Source organism: Aotus nancymaae, unplaced genomic scaffold (genome assembly GCF_030222135.1).
Source record: "Aotus nancymaae isolate 86718 unplaced genomic scaffold, 86718_ANA_hifiasm-v0.15.2.pri h1tg000040l, whole genome shotgun sequence".
NCBI classification, from domain to species: Eukaryota; Metazoa; Chordata; class Mammalia; order Primates; family Aotidae; genus Aotus; species Aotus nancymaae.
In genome coordinates this window covers 62,420,770-62,441,338 of record NW_026988454.1, presented here as the reverse complement: position 1 = coordinate 62,441,338, position 20,569 = coordinate 62,420,770, and the positions used below count along the sequence as shown (strand labels likewise).

General features: G+C 36.3%; 1 protein-coding gene and 1 non-coding gene across 6 annotated transcripts in view; one reads left to right on the top strand and one right to left on the bottom strand.

The window, feature by feature from the left end:
- HACE1 (HECT domain and ankyrin repeat containing E3 ubiquitin protein ligase 1) overlaps positions 1–20,569 on the bottom strand; it is a 104,070-nt gene that overhangs the window by 14,714 nt on the left and 68,787 nt on the right. For all 5 annotated transcript variants that reach the window (XM_012438445.2, XM_021670516.2, XM_012438446.3 and 2 more), the window contains 6 exons: positions 14,425–14,536; positions 14,232–14,329; positions 13,958–14,045; positions 10,439–10,588; positions 9,712–9,908; positions 1,037–1,168 (listed from right to left, as the gene is read on the bottom strand). In XM_012438445.2, coding sequence (XP_012293868.2) covers positions 1,037–1,168; positions 9,712–9,908; positions 10,439–10,588; positions 13,958–14,045; positions 14,232–14,329; positions 14,425–14,536 — 777 coding nt within the window. The remainder of the gene's footprint in view (positions 1–1,036; positions 1,169–9,711; positions 9,909–10,438; positions 10,589–13,957; positions 14,046–14,231; positions 14,330–14,424; positions 14,537–20,569) is intronic.
- LOC135268544 (U6 spliceosomal RNA) lies at positions 7,963–8,072 on the top strand. Its single transcript, XR_010336853.1, has one exon. It is a non-coding gene; the product is annotated as a U6 spliceosomal RNA (small nuclear RNA).

Sequence of the window (20,569 nt, the reverse complement as noted above, 5' to 3'; positions counted from 1 at the left end):
TATGAAAGACACAAAGTCACACAAAAAGTTCAAAAGCCAAGTCCCTCTGATTTCTCATGCCACCAAGAAGCAGACTGGCAACACTGATGGGATCTGGGGCCAGGGAATATGGGTTTGCAGCCTAGCACTACTATACTAAGATATACCATGAGTGATAAATTAAAAATACTGATACATATGTAAAATTAACAGAATATATCGGTATCTGTATCCATTTAAAATGAAAGGCATAGGGTAAAACTAATTTTCTGACAGAATAAAAACCAAAGAAAACGTTTCCACGGATCTGGAACTTACTATTCCAAATTACAATTTTTTAGATAAGAAAGCAGCTACATTCTATTTAAGATACTGTGCTTTATTAAGATTGAGATAACTCAAAGAGTTTCAAAATAATTCTCCAAATTACCAAAAAAAAAAAAAAAAAGAAAAATGGAGAAAAATACAGGCATAAATCATATAAAATTAGAAATCCTGTTGGATCATAGTATAAGAAAGGCAAATTAAAGTAGCAAAACCAAACATTCATTAGGGACTAGAGGACAGCAAAGATGATGAACTCTATAGGTTTGAAATGAAGAATTATAAAATTATATATATGACAATATAAGAAACTGAAGAAGATAATACTATACAATAAGAAAAAACGTTTTCTTAATTCTTTTTAGAAGTTTAAAAAAGTATCAGCATCCTTTATATCATGTGGTCAAATAAAGAATTCAGAAATAATGTAGAATACTGCATATAGGCAGACTGGCCTTCAACATCTCCCATACAGAAGAAATAGAAATATATTTCATATTTGTTCGTCAACATCTCAATCATTTCACATTAAGGAGTTGTTAATCTGGTTATTAAGCTTAAGAGAAGCACATCCATAAATCTTATATCAAATCTCTATAAATGAGCATTCAACCATTTTGTCTCATTTATACATTTTTTCATTCATTATAGTACTCCACAATTATTTCTGAATTAAATCAACTAGAGTTTTGTGTTGTTGTGTAAGGACATAAAAACTGATGTTTTTCCTTACCAATTCATATTCATCAAAAAGCTGTATGAGGGAAGGTGGAATGAACATATGAAAGCCCTGTAAAAAAGCATTGATCTGAGGCTGAATGGCTCTTGTCATTCGAAGTTCAGTAACAAGCTGGACGTACTCCGCCTATTGAAAAAGAAGTTTTCATAATGACTTTTTAAAAACATCTTACATACTTAAGATAATGTTAATATAATTATTTCTTATTTAAGATGTAAAGATTTAAAACAAAATTGACACCAACACATACATCTCAGCAAACCAACAAGCCACCGTTCACTAAGCTGTTTAGGCAAAAATTCTAGAGAATCAAATCATCCATGATTTCTCTCACACTCTATTTCAGCTGATGCTTGCTATGAGATCTACCTTTAAAAAAATACTCTCAATCTGACCTTGTCTCACTACCTCCATTTCAGTACCCTGGTTCAAGCCATTATCACTTCCCATCTGGATTACTGCAACATCTGGTGTCCCTGTTTCCATTTTTGTCCCTGTACTGCTGCTTCCCCACACCTTAGTCAGAGTGATTTTAAAAAATATATATGTATATATACACATAGAAATATATGTGTGTGTATGTATATGTAAATAACTCAGATCAGGCAACTCTCTTACTCAAAACCCTATAATGACTTCTCATGACATCTGGAGTAAAATCCAAATTCGTTTCCTAGTCTCTAAGGCCCTCAATGATCTAGCCCTGCCTTGCTCTCTGATCTCATTTCTTTCCATTCTCTACCTAGCTCATTCATTCACTCAATTCTAGTTTCATTAGCTTTCTGGCTATTCCTGAAACACAAGCTTGTCCAGGCCCCAGTATGTTTATACTTCTAGGTCATTCTCACTGAAATGTCTCATTAGAATGTAATCTCTCTGCAGACAGGGGCTTTGTTTTACCAATATATATACCGAAACTCCTAAAAAGTGACTACCACTTTGTAAGTATTCAAAAAGTACGTGATGAATGAATGCATACAATCATCAAATTCACTTAACACATACTTAGAACTTGATAAAATGACTGTTTGCAGCACATCCAATTCAATTCTAAGTTAACCTATATTCACCCATTGTATTTTAAAATACATCATAATCATAGAAAATATTGTTACTTAAAATTTAACAGGTAATAAGCAGGGCATGGTGACCATGCCTGTACTCCTAGTTACTAGGGGAGGCTGAGGTGGAAGCATGGCTTGACCCCAGGAGTTCGAGTCTGCAGTGAATTATGACCATGTCACCAAACTCTAGAGCCTTAACAACAGGGCAAGACCCTGTCTCTTAAAGAAAAAAAAATGAACTGATAATTTAAAAAATGTATTTTGGCTTAGAACAAAATGAATTGTATACAGAGAGAGAAAAAAAGTATCTGTGTGTATACATATATAAACTATCAGATGTTATCATTTATATATTTTTTAATTAGTTGTAAGTGAAACTTTGTGAGTTAAAAGCAATATGCTGTAGCAGGTATATAGCTCCCACCTACAAGGAATTACTACTCTAACAGGGAAGTCTGTTTTAGCCCTCTTCCTTTGTTCTTTTTTGGCACTAATCTGATGCTCTGTTCAAAAACAAAAACAAACAAACAAAAGACAGGGGAAAAAAAGACCAAAAAAAGGCACTGAGCCAGCAAGTTCTACATGACTGCTAGCTATGAATTCTCCATAGCTCTCAGAGCTATTCCTCACACTCTCCTGAAACCCTGTGTGGCTCCTTGTACAATTTAACACAAGGAAAGCTACCGTCTCTGCTATCAATCTACTCTCACCCCAAATCCTACTTCCCACCAACCAAAGGTGCAAGTTTTTCTCCACTATATAGGACTTAATCAGTTACAAGTTACATACAGGTAGTTATTATAGAGAGGGAGACAGAAATGTGTGCCCAACAGTCAAACAGAAATATACACTAAATTTCCAGAGTCCAGCCCAAGAAATAACGTATATAAAACATTTTACAGTGATTACAGAAGTATCTGCATTAGCACATGATTATATTTTAGTTTATGTCTACTCTCACTAAAACTGTTGACTGGATGTACTAAAAATTTTCTGCCCCATTCATATAATTATACACCTATATTTTTTAAGATGCCAGAAAAGACCCTATTCTTCCCTAAAACTGACTTTTTTCCGAGAGGTTCTGGCTTTACAATCTTAAAGTGTGACTCAATAATCTCTGTTGAAGACTTTAACAAATCATGAAGCATGAAAATAAAAGATTTGTGAATTGCTCATGTAAATGTTACCTATTTTAATTGCATTCATATCTATCAGAATAGTATATATTCTTTTTACTAATTAATTATTTCCTCCTACTTTCTATTTTTAAATTAATTTTTACAAATACACTCATCATACTTTTTCTTCTATTTCTTTTAATATTTATTATTTTCACATGTATTGCAGTAACTCAGTTCATAGTTATTGATACCAATTTGTGAAAATCAGCTCCTTCACATCCCAGTCTTCATGCTAATTAAGTAATTTAAATGTGGATGGCAGTTAAACTAAATTATTTTTCTTTTTTGTTTTTCAAGATAATTAAATAGTTTATTGATCACACATGATAATGGATGATACACAAGCTTCATTCCCATCTATAATTTTATCTGGTACCATTATTCAATTTAAATATATTGCATAGGATGTGCCAACAATCATTTTTATAACCAATAATTCCATGATTTTGCTTGGGTAATCCCTTTTAACGGTGAACTTCAGGTCACAACAGTAACTATCACAGTTTAACTACACCAAGGTTTCTGAAGACAATGGCTTCTCTATGCAAGCAGGTTGTATATAAATTCCAAATAGAACCTGGCATCACCCTGAAGGAATTCTAACTTCACACTGTTGGGGAAATTTACCAAGATGGCTTCAGAGTAGACTAACTTTACACAGCACGTTAAAAGAAAAAAGACATTTATTCAGTGTCACGATCAGACTATTACATTTAGCAATCAACAGCATGGGTGCAAAAAAAAAAATCTACATTCAAACCCTTTGTTGGAATGCTTTATACTTTCCACAGAACAAAAACTAAAATAACCTGTTATACAATTAGTCACAAATACAGTCCTCGAGTTTTTTGCCCATACAGATGAGTATTTGTCTAAATAATGTCTTCTTTGTAGCAGCTAGGCATCTATTGTAAACTGTCACTTCTCTGGCTCTCCTCTCCTGCTAAGCTTTGTTTCCTAATTAAAATCTTCTGCCACTGCCATAGCTACTGCTGCTACTGGAACTGCCACAGTGACCTTGGTTTCATGTTTTGGCAAAGTATTGGCCATCACCACCATAGGGGCCATAGTTTCTGCCTCCAAAGTTTCCTCCTTTCATGGGTCCAAACTTTGAAGACTGATTGTTGTAACTGCCAAAATCACTGTAGTTTCCACCACTTCCAAAGTTGCTTCCATCATTACCAAATCCATTATAGCCATCCCCACTGCTACCATATCCACCACCACCACCACAGCTGCCACCAAAGCTACCACAACCACTGAAGTTTCTTCCATGACCAAAGTTGTCATTCTCACCAAAACCACCTCCATGACCACCACCAAAGTTTCCAGAACCACTTCAGCCTCTTCGGCTGGATGAAGCACTAGCCAGCTCTTGCTTTGATAGGACTTTCCTAACTTCACAGTTGTGGCCATTCACAGTATGGTATTTCTAAACGACAATCTTATCCACGGAGGCATGGTCATCAAAGGTTACAAAGGCAAAGCCCCTTTTCTTGCCACTGCCAAGGTCAGTCATGATTTCAATCACTTCAATTTTTCCATACTGTTCAAAATAATCTCTTAGGTGATGTTCTTCAGTGTCTTCTTTAATGCCACCAACAAATATTTTTTTCACAGTTAAGGGGGCACATGGTCTTTGAGAATCTTCTCTTGAGACAGCTCTCTTTGGTTCCACAACTCTTCCATCCACGATGTGTGGCCTTGCATTCATGGCTGCATCCACCTCCTCCACAGTTGCATATGTGACGAACCCAAAGCCCCTGGAGTGCTTGGTGTTTGGAGCTCTCATTACCACACAGTCTGTGAGCCTTCCCTATTGCTCAAAATGGCTCCTCAGGCTCTCATCAGTTGTTTCAAAGCTCAACCCTCCAATAAACAGCTTTCTCAGCTGTTCGGGCTCTTCAGGAAACTCTGACTTAGACATGATTACAGGGAGAAGAGAGACTTTAACAATGCTTCTTCAGTGGCATCCACAGGCAGAAAGGTATTTTTCAATAAAGTCATGAAAGCTAGCTATCATAAACCCTTCTTAATTTTTCAGTAATATAAGAGTTTTTCAAACAGTTAAAAGATAGCTGTGTTTAACAGATAAATCTAAGTCAAACTCTTTCTAAGATGTTTCCCTGCCTCACTAAACAGTACACCTTCAAACAGAATAAAACAAATTAATATTATCATGACAATACAAATTTTACCAAGAACACCCAGTACTTTTACCCAGTAACACTTCAAGCATTCGTGTTGTGTAGAAATACACTGGCTAACAGTTCTAAGAACAGAGCTTTGCTATCTCACTGGGACCGAGCTCCAAAGGTGAGGGGTGACCGCCATATCGGCGGTTCTCCAGCCTGCTCCAGCCTGCTCCAGCCTGCTGGCTTTGGAGAATACAGGCAGTCCAGCAAGGAAGGGTCCCCCTCAATGCAGCACACGTGCTCTACCAAAAAGCAGCCAGACTACTTCTTTTGGCAGGTGACTGGCTGAGATCTCCCAACAAGTAGTCTCCAGCCACCTCTTATAGGTGTGTGCAGGCCAACAACAGGTAAGTACCCCCTAGGACAGAACTTCCAGAGGAAGGACCTGCCTGCCATCTTTGTTGTTTCATGGCGTTCACTGCTGATACCTCCAGGTATGGGAGAAACCAAGACACTTGGGTTCTGGAGAGAACCCCCGGCAAACCACAGCAGCCCTACAATAGAGTGGCCAGACTACTAAAAGAAAAACAAACAAACAGAAAACAACAATATCAACAAAAAGACCGCACAAAAACCTCAGAGGTCAGCAACCTCAAAGATCAAAGGTAGATAAGCCCAAAAAGATGAGAAAGAATCAACACAAAAATGCTGAAAACTCAAAAAGCCTCTTCTCCAAATGACTGCACCACCTCTCCAGCAAAAGCACGTAACTGGTCTGATGCTGAGATGGCTGAACTGACAGAAATAGGCTTTGAAAGGTAGATAATAATAAACTTCACTGAGCTAAAGGAGCATGTTGTAACCCAACGCAAAGAAGCTAAGAATCATGATAAAACAATACAAGAGCTGATAGTCACAACAGTCAGCTTAGAGAGGAACATAACAGACCTGATAGAGGTGAAAAACAAAATAGGAGAACTTCACAATGCAATCACAAGTATCAATAGCAGAATAGACCAAGCGGAGGGTAAAACCTCAGAGACTGAAGACTATCTTTCCAAAATAAAACAGGCAGACAATAACAGATAAAAAAGAACAAAAAGGAATGAATAAAACCTGCAAGAAATATAGAATCATGTAAAGAGACCAAACCTATGACTGATCGGAGTATCTGAAAGAGACAGGGAGAATGGAATCAAATTGGAAAACATACTTTAGGATATCATATAGGAGAACTCCCCCAAATTATCAGGACAGGTCAAGATTCAAATTCAGGAAATGCAGAGAACCCCAGTAAGATACTCCACAAAAAGTTCAACCCCAAGACATATATCAGATGTGTCTTCACATCAGGTTCCCCAAGGTCCAAATGAAAGAAATGTCTTATCAGCTGTTGTCAGTGTGTTTCTGAGGCAACAGCAACAAAACAGTGATGTTTTAACAGCAATACAGACTTGTTCTGGCATCAGATTTTCATTAGCAATGACCTTGGCAAATTCATCAATGAATTTCACCACTGTTTTGCGATCAGCAGATGCTCTATTGCCATAAATCTTTAAAAATTTAACATATCTTTTCTCAAATTACTGCAACTAGACTACTGAAAAGTCACAGTTCCTTTCCATTTTCACTTCATTATGAGGGAATCTTGGTGTGTGAAAAATATATATACATGCAGCAGAAGGGGGCTGGGAGGGTTTTTTTTCCTTTGGGGATACTCAATCAACTATATGTTGTATGCTTGTGTTCTGAGTGCCCACTGGTCATATGAGATCAGAAATTTACCACTTACGGTTTCATGTCAGTACTCAAAAAGTTTCAGACTCTGGGGCACTCTGAATTATGGATGCTCAAACTCTATACTTTTTTCTTTCTTTTTTTTTTGAGACAGAGTCTTGCTTTGTCGCCAGACTGGAATGCAATGGCACGATCTCCGCTCACTGCAACCTCCACCTCCTGGGTTCAAGCAATTCTCCTGCATCAGCCTCCCAAGTAGCTGGGACTACAGGCACACAGCACCATGCCTAGCTAAGTTTTGTATTTTCAGTAGAGACAGGGTTTCACCATGTTGGTTGGCCAGGATGGTCTCAATCTCTTGACCTCATGATCCACCTGCCTCGGCCTCCCAAAGTGCTGGGATTACAGACATGAGCCACTGCACTCAGCCCCTGTATACTTTTGTAAAGATGCATATAAAGAATCCACTTTAAGTCAATAATCTATGGATAAAAGCCTGTATTTTGTGTTTGTATGTGCGTTAAATGTGTATGTTAAATAAATCAAGCAAAATTAGCCATAAAAACTTAACTATATAAAACTAGCAATAAAACCATATTAAAATGAAATTGATAAAACATACTAAATTTGTATTTGCTACTTTGTTCATATTCACTGCCTTAGTAAACGATAAGCCTAGCAGTTACACTGTCTTACAGATGTCCATTAAAAATAAGAAAACATCATTTACAAGTTTTGTGTCCCTGGGCAGTTATTTAACTTCTAAAGAAATGTAGTGTTGTAGTTACAAGCAGGCTTGAGTGCTCATCTTGGCAGCACATATACTAAAACTGGAATGATACAGAGAAGATTAGGATGGCCCCTACACAAGCAGTCCTGAAATGTAAAGACTGCATGGAGAAAGCTATTTAGCTCCTATATGCTTCTTTCCTCACCTATAGAAAGAGGTATCTCCACCTCACAAAGTTAAGCACAATACCCATAAGTCATGTCAAACAGTGCCTAGCACATTATAAAAACCTAATATCAAAATTTTTTAATATTAAGGCTATTTCCACACTGAATAAAGAGAAACAACTATCTCAAGAGGCTGTTACAGGAAATGAGAAACACAAAGAACATAGTTCAGAACACACAAAGTACTCAATAAGTACTAATTACTATCACTAGAAAACAGAACTAATGATAATGAGGTTGATGAAGAGTAGGAGGGCAACACTATCAGTCATTAGGTCGCCCAATCCACAAAAGCGGCAGTCATCCTTGAGTTCTTCCTCTTTCACATCTTCCCAATTGATTACCAAGTTCTATAAATTCTATTATCCTAACAAGCTTAAAGCTATCCCATTTTCTCCATCATCACTGCCACTGCCTTAATTCCCCATGCATGCTTCCCCAAACCAAAATGCCACAGCCTCCTCTCAGTTGTCCTGACTCCAGTACTGCCCCATTTCAACCCATTCTTCACACTCCAAGCTGATTCGGTTGTTTCTTGGGGTTTTTTTTTTAACTAAAATTTGATCATGTCACTTCTCTCTTTAACATCTGCAATCATCCCTACAGACTTCAGAATAATTTTCAAATTACTAATTGCGGATGCAAAGTCTTTCAGAATTTGGCCACTTTCTCCCTTCCCCACATCATCTTTTTCTACTTGCTTACTTTGTAACCTAAGCTAAGCTTCACAACTCTGATCTGTGGTTTCCCAAACACATCATGCTCTGTGTCACCTCTGCTCCTTCCTGTAAGCCCAGAACATTTCCTTCTTCCCATCCTTACTCCTACCTGACCACTTAATGCTTCACCTCTATAATTTAACTTCCATACCACATCATTCATTCCCTGATATCCTACCCCACTCTACTATCTTCTTCTTTTTTTTTCCTCCCAGCCTGGATGAACTTTATGACTAGTATTATAAAAGTGATGTTAACATTTAAACCCCTATAGCTTCAATTCTAAAAACTAGAACTGAAGATATGAGCAAAAGAGGCCACATCTAATTAATTTAAGAGCATTATATTTCAAATGTGGAACTAATATATATACATTTGCCTATATTACTTTCATTTATTTATATAACATACTGCTTTTTAAATTAAAGGTATTTTCATCTATTTGGTTTCACTTTATAATCATCAAAGCCTTTTAATAAAATTTGGGAATAAGTGACTCCCCCACGTGGAGACTGGTTTACATAGGCCCTCTAACAAGTTTAGCAAGTAATTTAAGTTTCAATAGTTCAAAATTATAAATTAAGTTTATATTTCTAATCAGATTTCTCAAAATGCATATGTCTAATTTATACTATCAGTTAAAATGCTCTAGACTTTTTTAGGAACCACCTCAGCATAGCTAGCACTATTAACAAAATAATCCTTTCTAAATCAAAATTTAATATTTGATGGTTTTGTTAACTTAAATGTTTTATCTGTTATGAAACTGTAACAGTAAAAGTTTTTTACAAATGCCAGAAGAACTTAGAGTAACTAGCAAACTATCAGGGCCAAGTTACAAACAATGGTTAAGGTAAAAACGGAAGTACTCACTTTGTTATTCTGTGTCACAAGAATACTCCCACCTCCAGGTTTCAAAGGCACCTCTTCCATTGCTCCAAACACATCAGTCTCAACAGAAAAAGTTAGTTCTAGACCCAGATCACTTATATCATTATCTAAAATCCATTGCAAATTTTTGGCATATTCTGGATCAATGGATGCCACATCTTGGTAATTCACAGGAATACCTACAAAATGCAAACATGCAGTAGTTATAGTCTAACTGTTTTTGCCTCCCTTCTCTATTTAATGGTAAAATGCTGCCCTCTACAGATATTCTGAAAAACTGCAAAATATAATATAATCCTATTCACAGCATTTTTTAAATGGATTCCTGAATTTGAAAGTCTGTTAAATTAAGCCTGTGTTTCTCTCACGTTGTTACAATGTAATCTTTCTTTGAAATAGCTATTCAGGAAGTTATTATAAACTTCAAAAGTGCCAATTATCTTAAGTATACTCATATTGGAATATATTTTTAGCATAAACATACACACACTAAAATTAAAAAAAAAAAAAACTTAGCTAAAAGTGTTTGGAAAAAAAAAAAGGTAGGTCATTTTTTTCTCCCTCAAACCCGAATGCCTTATATATACAGATGGCCTCCAATCAAAATAAAAATTATCTCATCCAAAATGCCACTGCTTATCTAGTTTTCCTCAAACTGAAAGAAAAACAATAAAAATAAATGTCTGCATAAATAATACTAGAGCCATACCAAGAATGTGCTTGTAGAAGGATCGTGTGAAGTAAATATTAACGAGCTGCCTGTGGTTCAAAGCTAATCCCAAGATCTGCCCAGCAAAACGAAAATAGTTCAAGTGATCAGGATTTACATAAGAGTTGCTATTAGGCTGAAAAGTTGTTCCTATTGAAATAAATACAAAATATTATTAAGAATCTATATGCAGAAGAAAGATTATTTCAATGCAGATAAACTAATTCACATACAACTTCAGCAAAGCTAAGGTTTCATTATGTATAAACTTCCAGAGAAATGTTCTTTGTGGAATATATAACATATGGTAAGCAGAATTGTAAGTACAGATGATAATCATTAATTCATACATATTTATCACAGTAAGTCTATGGCAGAGAGAAAATTTTAGAGTACTTTTGACTGAAATTAGTTGGAAGATCATCAGAGACACCCTGGAAATAATACAGCAAAAGATCATGTGCACACATGCGCACACGTGCGCGCGCACACACACACGCGCGCGCATATATACACAATTTCCTAGGCAGTATGGGAATAGGCTGTTCACTAGGACAGACATTATCCCATTCATCTGTTTATGCCAGTGCAGTGAGTATTTGCTAGTTTCTGCTTCTTTAGGAGTAGAACACTATGAGAATAACTAAAAAATTTAAATTTACAACTGTTCTTAAGTCACAGACCTAGTCAATGAACCTGATGCCTGTTAACAATGATTAGAAAATCACCCCAGTCCACAAGGTAACCAAGTCTTCCTAATGGCAAACAATTAAGTTTAAACAATTACCTCTGAGGTGAAAGTAAAAATGGCAAGGGCAATAGTTATCAATTATTGAAAATCTAGTGCAATGGAATATGAATCCACTTTTATAAAATATCTAGAATAGGGAAATTTATAGATATGTAAAGTAGATTAGTAGTTACCTAAGGCTGAAGAAAGGGGAAATGGGAGATATTGCTTAATGGGTATGGAAGTTCTGCTTGGGGTGATGAAAAAGCTCTGAAAATAGATAGCGGCCAATGGTTACACAACATCATTAATCTTCTTAAATGCCACTGATTGTATACTTTCAAATAATATAAATGGTGAATTTTATGCGGATTTTATCACAGTAAAAAAAAAAATCTCAAAAACAAAAAACTACTACTAGTTAAATGTTAAAACCTAATGCCAAAACCTCAACTTTAAATAACTTTCTGTTCCTATTTTTCCTATTTTTCTGTGATGGCCACTAATTCATATTACATTCATTCAACAAACATATCATGAGCTTGTCTACATACTACTATTGTAAATGCCTGGGCTAAAAGAAAGAATAACTGATAAACCTAATGAAATAGCATCAAAGAAACACAAAAGGTAGAAATTTATTGGAAAGTGAAATGTTTAGTCATTTTACATATATATTTTGACAATAATTCACTCTGTGTTTCATTGGTCTTTGATTTCTCAGTGTTAACACAAGGTTAAACTGCTGACTAGTTTATTTAGATATAAGGTACAAATTTGGAAATCTATGGGAATAACTTCAGTAAGTCATGTGAGTCTCATCATTCACTGTTAAGGACCTCTGGAGAATAATTCCCTGTCATGAAGCAAGACCCGATATTAAAATCCAAAGCAAAGCTTTGTGAGTATGATAAAGGCAGACTTCAAAGACAAATATAATCATAATCTCAAAAATAAAATATTCTGAAAATAATCACAAATATTTTTTACCTGAAAAATAATGAATGATTAGGGCTATGGACCAACAAAGATTTCTGATGACTCTATTTTCCTCCCCTAGCTCTGTGTTTAATTCCTTCTCTAATTACTTTCTGAAAAATCTAGATTCTTAAAAGTATAGATAAGGAGAATTAAAAAAAAAAAAGGAAACGGAGAAAATCTTCAGAAAAGGAGTAACAGTTTTTAACTTGAAAATTAGTTTAAATAGAATTAAAAGTTTATGTCAAATTTTAAATTCAAAAAAATACATAGTTATGACCCTCCCAATTATTTTCATGGTCTCAGAAAAACACACACACACACACACACACACACACAGAAATTACAAAATACAAAAACTAGCCAAGCGCCGTGGCAGCTCTCCCAGCTCAAGTGATCCTCCCACCTCAGCCGTCCCGGCTACTCAGGAGACTGAGGTGGGAGAGGCACTTGAGCCCAGAAGGTCAAGGCTGCAATGAGCCAAGATCATGCCACTGCCCTCCACCCTGGCTGACAGAGTGAGAATCTGTTTCAAACAAACAAACAAATCTTTATGGGTCTATGTACTTCAACATTTGCTCTGTTATAAATCTGTTACATTAAGGAAGTACTTCAACTTGATTCCACATCAAATCTGTTTTTGAGATACTGAACTAAATCAACTTAGAATAAAGGATATAAAGAGAAGAAGTAAGTCTAAAATATAATGCTAGATCTAGCTTCAAAGATTAGGCCTAAGTAATTAAACTCACGGCTTCACTGAACTTGTCATTCACAGACACCAAATTCACCTCAGAGCAAAGAATCAAAGGTTACCAAGTTAAAGCAGGCAGTCCTAGGTGATTTCAAATACTCAAGGTGTATCCAAGAAGCCCATCACAGGGATGAATGCCTGCAGCTGCCTAGCTCTATTGCAGCCCACTCCCACTTGCCTCCCCTAAAATCATCCTTCTTATCAAATGGGGATTTACTGCTAATTTGGTTGGAAGCAATCAGAAACTACAATTAATGAAGTATTTTCTCCTGATAAAAGAATGTAAACATTGGGGAAAGAAAAGATTTTTAGGAAAAACAAGCAAGTGTACAGAGCATTTGAAAACTGAAATCCCACCTTACTTGGAATATGTCTTTATTAAGTTAGAGAGTTCTCAAATATGCCTCAGACAAATGAGGTGATAACTAATTCCATTTAGTTTACAATATCAAATTACAACTCTATAGGTCACAAGCACCATTTCAACAAACAGAGTTAATTATCTGTATGATATGGTTAAATAAGAGCTTTGTAGTAGCCAGGTCTTGATCTCTTTAAATGACTGAAAATAGTTAGTATACATAAATACATTAAGAGTTGAAATTTTACATCAAGATTTCTAGGCTTTGGTTTTCCTAAAACCAATATATTTTAAAACCTGGAAACTCAAATAGGGTTAGCAAATTTTAATTTTTCCAAATAGGGACTTTTATTTGTTTAAGTCCATCTACAAGCACCATGAATCTATGAAAAAAAAAATTTACCTCAAAAAAGTAGACTAAAGAACAATACTTAAATTGAACAAATTTAGTTTTATTTTACAAAGGACTAATAAGAAACCCCCTTGGGGCCAAGAGTCAAGTTCCACTTATGATTCTACCACTTATTAACTCTGTGAATGCAGATAAAAACTCCGAATTTCGGTTTTCTCATCTATAAAATAAGAGCATCCCGCCTAGCTCACAGGTCTACTGTGCAAATCAAAGATAAAGTGTACTGAAATAGGATGAAAAATGCAACAAGTTGCAGAAAAAGTCATCTAGACTATACAACTTACCATCAGCTGACTGGGTAAACAATGCATAATCAGGATTGACTATCTCATTGGACAGAATATCAAACCACTCACGCACAACACCTTGACCCTAAATTCAAGAAAATAAAATTCAGCATCAACAAAAATATGTTATATTGGGAATTTTTTTTCTAAATAACAAAATTTAAATATAAAGTTTTCTTCCTTTATCAACTAAATATCAAACTTTATTCAAAAGGCATTTCAATCTTTCTTCATATACAGTGATTTCTACATCATCTTCCTTTGTACCCACCATGCCTTCTTCTCCATGGAACCGTACAGCAATCCCTTGCTTTAGCTTTGCACAGTTTGCTTTTGACACAACTTCACAGCTACTCCTAAAAATAGAATCTAAATATGTAGCATTGGTTAATTTTACATATTAAAATTTACAATAACAAGCACTCTGTGCTTCACGCATATAACCGTTTCTTTGTTAAACATACCTCTATGAACCAGTAGAATATCATTTTCATTCACTGGCCTGTGCACCATGTCTGAATCTGGTTGGCCTGAATGCAAATGTTCATAAAACCATTCACAGCGATCCTTAAAAGGCTAGCTCAAAAAATAAGAGTAAAATATGTTAGCAGTATATCAGTTATCTAATTACCAGATTTTGCTAGCATGCTAAATGCCTTTTCTACAAATAATCATTCTTAGATCTTTATATATAATAAGGAATTACTAGATAATGTTTTAACATTTCAATAACTATTCACAAAAAGGCAGATCATAGCTGAAATAGTTTGACTACCTAGAGAATGTATTTTTTTAAATTCCTTCATTTTCAATACAAAAGACTTGATAAATTTGGTTATGTCTAAGAACTTAATATCAGATACATAATTGAACACATTTATTCTCAATTTCTTTTAAATCTAAGCCTATTACAATGAATTTTCACACCCAGAAAAATCACATTGCATGTTCCATTTAATTTTTCAGAAAATAATCTCTTAAAACACCCAATTTTATTCTTTTTTCCGTTTGTTGTTGTTGTTGTTTTGAGATGAAGTCTCATTCTGTTGCCCAGGCTGGAGTGCAGTGGCATGATCTCCACTCACTGCAACTTCTGCCTCCTGAGTTCAAGTGATTCTCCTGCATCAGCCTCCTGAGTAGCTGAGATTGCAGGCACGCACCACCATACCCAGCTAATTTTTGTATTTTTAGTAGAGATGAGGTTTCACCATGTTGGCCAGGATGGTTTCAAACTCCTGACCTCAGGTGATCCACCCACCTTAGCCTTCCAAAGTGCTGGGATTACAGGTATGAGCCACCATGACCAGCCTCTTACTCCTAACTTTATTCTTATTTCTATCCTTGAGAATATATGCAGAAACTGGAATGGAATTTGTTATCCCTTCTCATTCTCTACCCTAAAAATTAAAGAATAAGATCTCTTGAATAGCAAAGGAAGTCTCTCCGTTTTGTTCATCTACCAGGTAAGCAAATTGTAAGTGATCTATAATTTTTGATTAATCAGGAAGTATTGACTACCTAGTATGTACCAACACTGCATATGAGCAGTAAAAATCTCCATGAACTTGCTAAAAACTGTTTAACACAGTTAAACAGATGAAACTAACATAGAACAACACAATATTATTATATAATATTAAGTTCTAAATAGTGAAGCATGAGCTACAGAAGTCCTGGTCAGGGCAGCAATGAAGAACAATGAAGTCGATCTGAGAGATACTACTCCTTTGAATAAGCATTAAAAGTAAGAGAAGAGGCCAGGTATGGTGGCTCATATGCCTGTAATCCCAACACTTTGGGAGGCCAAGGCAGGACGATTGCTTGAGCCCAGGAGTTTGAGACCAGCCTGGGCAACAGTGAGATCCTGTCTCTAGCAAAAAAATAAAAAAATTTTTTTTAAATTAGCCAGGCATGGTGGTATGCACCTGTAATCCTAGCTACTTGGGAGGCTGAGGTGAGAGGACCCTTGAACCCAGGAGTTCAAGGCTGCAGTGAGCTATAATTGTAGCGCACTCGCTTTGTCACTCCAGCCTGAGGTGACAAAGTGAGACCCTATCTCTACAAAAAAAAAAAAAAGGAAGGAAGGATCTCTGCAGATAGAACTTATCAACAGAAATAACTTAAAGGGGAAAATCCCTTTTCCCACAACCTATCCCCACACTCCTAGAAGGTACTGGTGGAGATATAATGAGTAAGATTTTATGTATCATGAGTTTTAAGATATTGTGGGATGTAACTATTAGGGATTTAGAAAGAGATACTGAACAGTGCTGCAGCTGAGACACTGGAAGTAAAGCTATGAACAAAGGTAAAGTTGGAGACAGGATAAGGTTTAAGAGATAAAAGATACAGAGAACAAACACCAAGAACAAAGGAGTTTATGATCACAAGTCACGACTGAGAATTTGCTTACAAATGTTACAGACAACAAGAAAAGTCAAAGGAGAACTAAGGTGGTGCAATACCACCACAAAAGCTAAGAACTTCAGGAGATAAATATGATGAATATCATCTAACACCACAAAAAAGTTATCTTCCAGGTAGCTTTTAGGACACCAATAAACTTCTTTATCTCAGTTAAACTAAATAGCTTTGCTTTAAAAGATTCAAATGTCACTTGTTATTAATTCTTAATAAAAACATTAATTAATATGATTGAGAGATGAACTTCTGCCTTTTAATATTTGCTCTTTCAGTAAGGAAAGAATAAATGCTACCTTTTTAAAGTTAAATGTGTAATTTTGTCCATACTTTAGCAGTCTTCCACATTTTTAATAAAGTACTTGTTACATGTTATATGTACTACTGTGCATATAAATTAAATATTTCATTTTTATTTAACAGACTGGAATATAAAGTACTTGAAATTCTTTTTTTTTTTTTGAGACGGAGTCTCGCTCTTGTTACCCAGGCTGGAGTGCAATGGCGTGATCTCGGCTCACCGCAACCTCTGCCTCCTGGGTTCAGGCAATTCTCCTGCCTCAGCCTCCTGAGTAGCTGGGATTACAGGCACGCGCCACCGTGCCCAGCTAATTTTTTTGTATTAGTAGAGACGGGGTTTCACAATGTTGACCAGCATGGTCTCGATCTCTTGACCTCGTGATCCACCCGCCTCGGCCTCCCAAAGTGCTGGGATTACAGGCTTGAGCCACCGCGCCCAGTCAAAGTACTTGAAATTCTAACGCTAATTATTTCTAAAAGTTTGGTATAAAAGGAGAGAAAAAACATTACACAGAAGCATATGGGTTTTGAAGTCAGATAAACATGGTTTGAAATATTCTGTCACTTACTAGACTTATCTTAAGGAAATTACTAATTCTCACAGAATTTTAGTTTTCTCATCTGTAAAACAGAAAAGAATACCTACTTCAAGAGCTAACTGTTAGAATTAAATAATGCAAATAAAGAACATCATTACAATAATTATAATAATCATAATTGTAATCATAAATTAGCAAACATTTATTAAGCACCTATAGGCCAGGTACTTTTTGAAGCACTTCACAATGCATTACCACATACAACCCTCACAACACTATGAGAAAAAGGGACTTTTGTCCCCATTTTACCAAAGAGAAAAATACCCTAAAAGCATTTATACTAATGCTCTAATACTCAATACCTAGAACACTCAATAAATAGATATTGTTCTCACTGTCATTCACAACAATGTTAAAATTATTGTCAATAACTATTTAAAAGAAAACTTACTGCCCACTATAAGATATTAAACTATGTCCTTTATCTATGAAATGTGAACCAAAAAATAAAAACAAATGGAAACCTTTTCAAGCAATTCAAATGGACCATTAAAAGGTACAAACTGCTACCTTCAAAAGCTAATACAATATCTCTAACATCAACACACACACACACACACACACACACAAACACCTACATAGCCAAATGACACATTTTTGTACGTAAACTTTCTAGAGTACCTGCATTTCCATAAATAATTCACAAAACAGGACTGATTATATAGAGGCTTCTCTTAATTGCATTTGTACAGCAAAACAAAACATTTCTCCCTCTAACCACTGGCCACCTGAAAACCACCAACAGAAGAAGTCAATCCCTTAGCAGAGGTAGTTGTTCTTTTTAACTTTCTAGAGGAGGACAATCTCCAAGTTCCAGAAAACTTCCAAGTACAGTAGAATACAAAGTACTTTTTTTTCTCTGATGTGAGAGTAAGTTGCCAATATGATGTCCAGTCCCCCATAAACACCTAGGTGTTTATTTCCTACAAACAAGGGAATTCTCCTCCATAACCAGATATCATAACAAGAAATTAACTCTGATAACATTATTACATGTAATCCTTAGACAGCATTTCAAGTCTTGCCAATTTTCCAATAATGTCCTTTTATTGCAAAATGATTCATGAACTGCCTTTAATTGTTTTGTCCTGTCTCCTTTACTCTGGTACATTGCTTCAATGTTTTCTTAATTTTCATAACCTTGATAGTTTTAAAGACTGCAGGTGGATTAATTTTATGCAAAGTCCCTCAACTATATTTAGCCTGATGCCTCCTCATGATTAGATTTAAGGTGTGCATCCTTGGCAGGAATATCACAGAAGTAATGCCATGGCATCCTCAGAGCATCCTAACAACTGGCATATTGCTATGTCTGCTTTCATCGCTGCCAAGCTTCTCTACTGGAAGACTCTTTTTTTCTCTTTGTAATCATTCTGTTGTGAGATAACTTGAGACTGTGTAACCATCCCACCCTTCATCAAACTTTCCATTTATTCATTAATTTTTTTCGGTACAGATTCATAGGTTCCTATTTATAACTATGTTGCCATCATTATTTATTTTCATGTTCAAATTCTTCCAAATTTGGTAGTGGGAGTCCATTCAAGCTGTCCTCTGAGTCACGTTAACATAAACCCATCATTTGTTGAACGCTTCCTTATCTTCTCACACAATGTTTCAGGCTTATTTTCTACTTTCCCTGATCTAGTCCTGAAATTGGCCATTTCTCCAAGGAGCCCTGGTTCATTGAGAATGGCATTGAGAGACGAAGAGCTAGGTGCCAGGTTTGCTACATGTATCTATGTAGATTTAAAACTAAATTCAAACTGGTAACTCCAATTCAAATACAACAGCACAAGGTTCCTTTCTAGTTTCCTCCATTTTGTAACTCCTTTCCCCAACAATGAGAAGTCAGAATCTCACACTTGCTTATTTGATCAACCTGCAATCCCAAATGAAGTTAGACTCTCATACTTGCTTATTTGATCTGCAACCCCACTCCCTTTATATGTAACCAATCTCCAGTCGCTGACACGGCCCCTCTACTGCATAGATGCCCTCCACCCCACTGGGGCTCCATCAGACAGCACTGATCAGCTGCCACCACCCCCAACATGGATATCCTTATACCACTCTAGCGCACATAACTCACACTGGGAACCTCTTCTACTCGGACACCCTTCTTATCACACCCAAACTCCAAAACCCCACATTAGGCCACCACTACACCTATAGACAACCTCCTCACCCTGGTCAGGCAACAAAACTCACCTCTCTGGGTCAAGAAGGTGGATACCTAATACAGATGCTTTTTTACTGAATTGTTCAGGAAGGGGAGAAAGAATAGAAAGTAAAAAGTAGAGGCAGTATTAGGTTGGTGCAAAAGTAATTGCAAGTTTTGCCATTTTAATTAATTTGACAATTTTAATTTGGCAATTAAAAGTAATTGCCAAAAACCACAATTATTTTTACACCAACCTAAAACAGCCTACTATCTCTCAAAAACTAAAATCTTCTTTCACCTATTCTCTCATTTGCCCAGAACAGTATCACATACTGTAGGTTAACAAATTGAACTTGGCCAGGTGTGAATTTGGCTCATGCCCATAATTCCAACACTTTGGGAGGCTAAGGTGGGTGGATCGCTTGAGCTCAGGAGTTCAAAGCCAGCCTGGGCAACATGGCAAAATACCGTCTCTACAAAAAAATACAAAAATTAACCTGGTGTGGTGGTGTGCACCTGTAGTCCCAGCTACTTTAAAGGTTGATCTGGGAGGACTGCTTCAGCCTGGAGGCAGAAGCTACAGTGAGTTGAGATCATACCACTGCACTCCAGCCTGAGTGACAGGTGAGACTCTGTCTCAAAAAAAAAAAAAAGGCCAGGTGCGGTGGCTCCCACCACTTTGGGAGGCCGAGGAGTTCAAGACCAGCCTGGCCAACATGGCGAAACACTGTCTCTACTAAAAATACAAAAATTAGCTGGGTGTGGTGGTGCACACCTGTAGTCCCAGCTGCTCAGAAGGCTGAGGCAGGAGAATCACCTGAACCTTGAAGATGGAGGTTGCAGTGAGCCAAAATAGCACCACTGCACTCCAGCCTGGGCAATAGAGCAAGACCCCATCTCAAAAAAAAAAAAAAAAAAAAAGAGAGAGAAAGAAATTGAACTTGAGAACCAGATAGACTTTTAAATTCTGGTTCTCCCATTTAGTAGCTGAATGACTTAAGTTACTTAACCACTTCAGCTTAGATAAAAAGAATAGCCATCTTACATGACAGTTAAGAAAATAATTCATGGAAGCAAATATATAGTACCTGACCTAAAATTAGCATTCAGTGAAAGTTATTACTA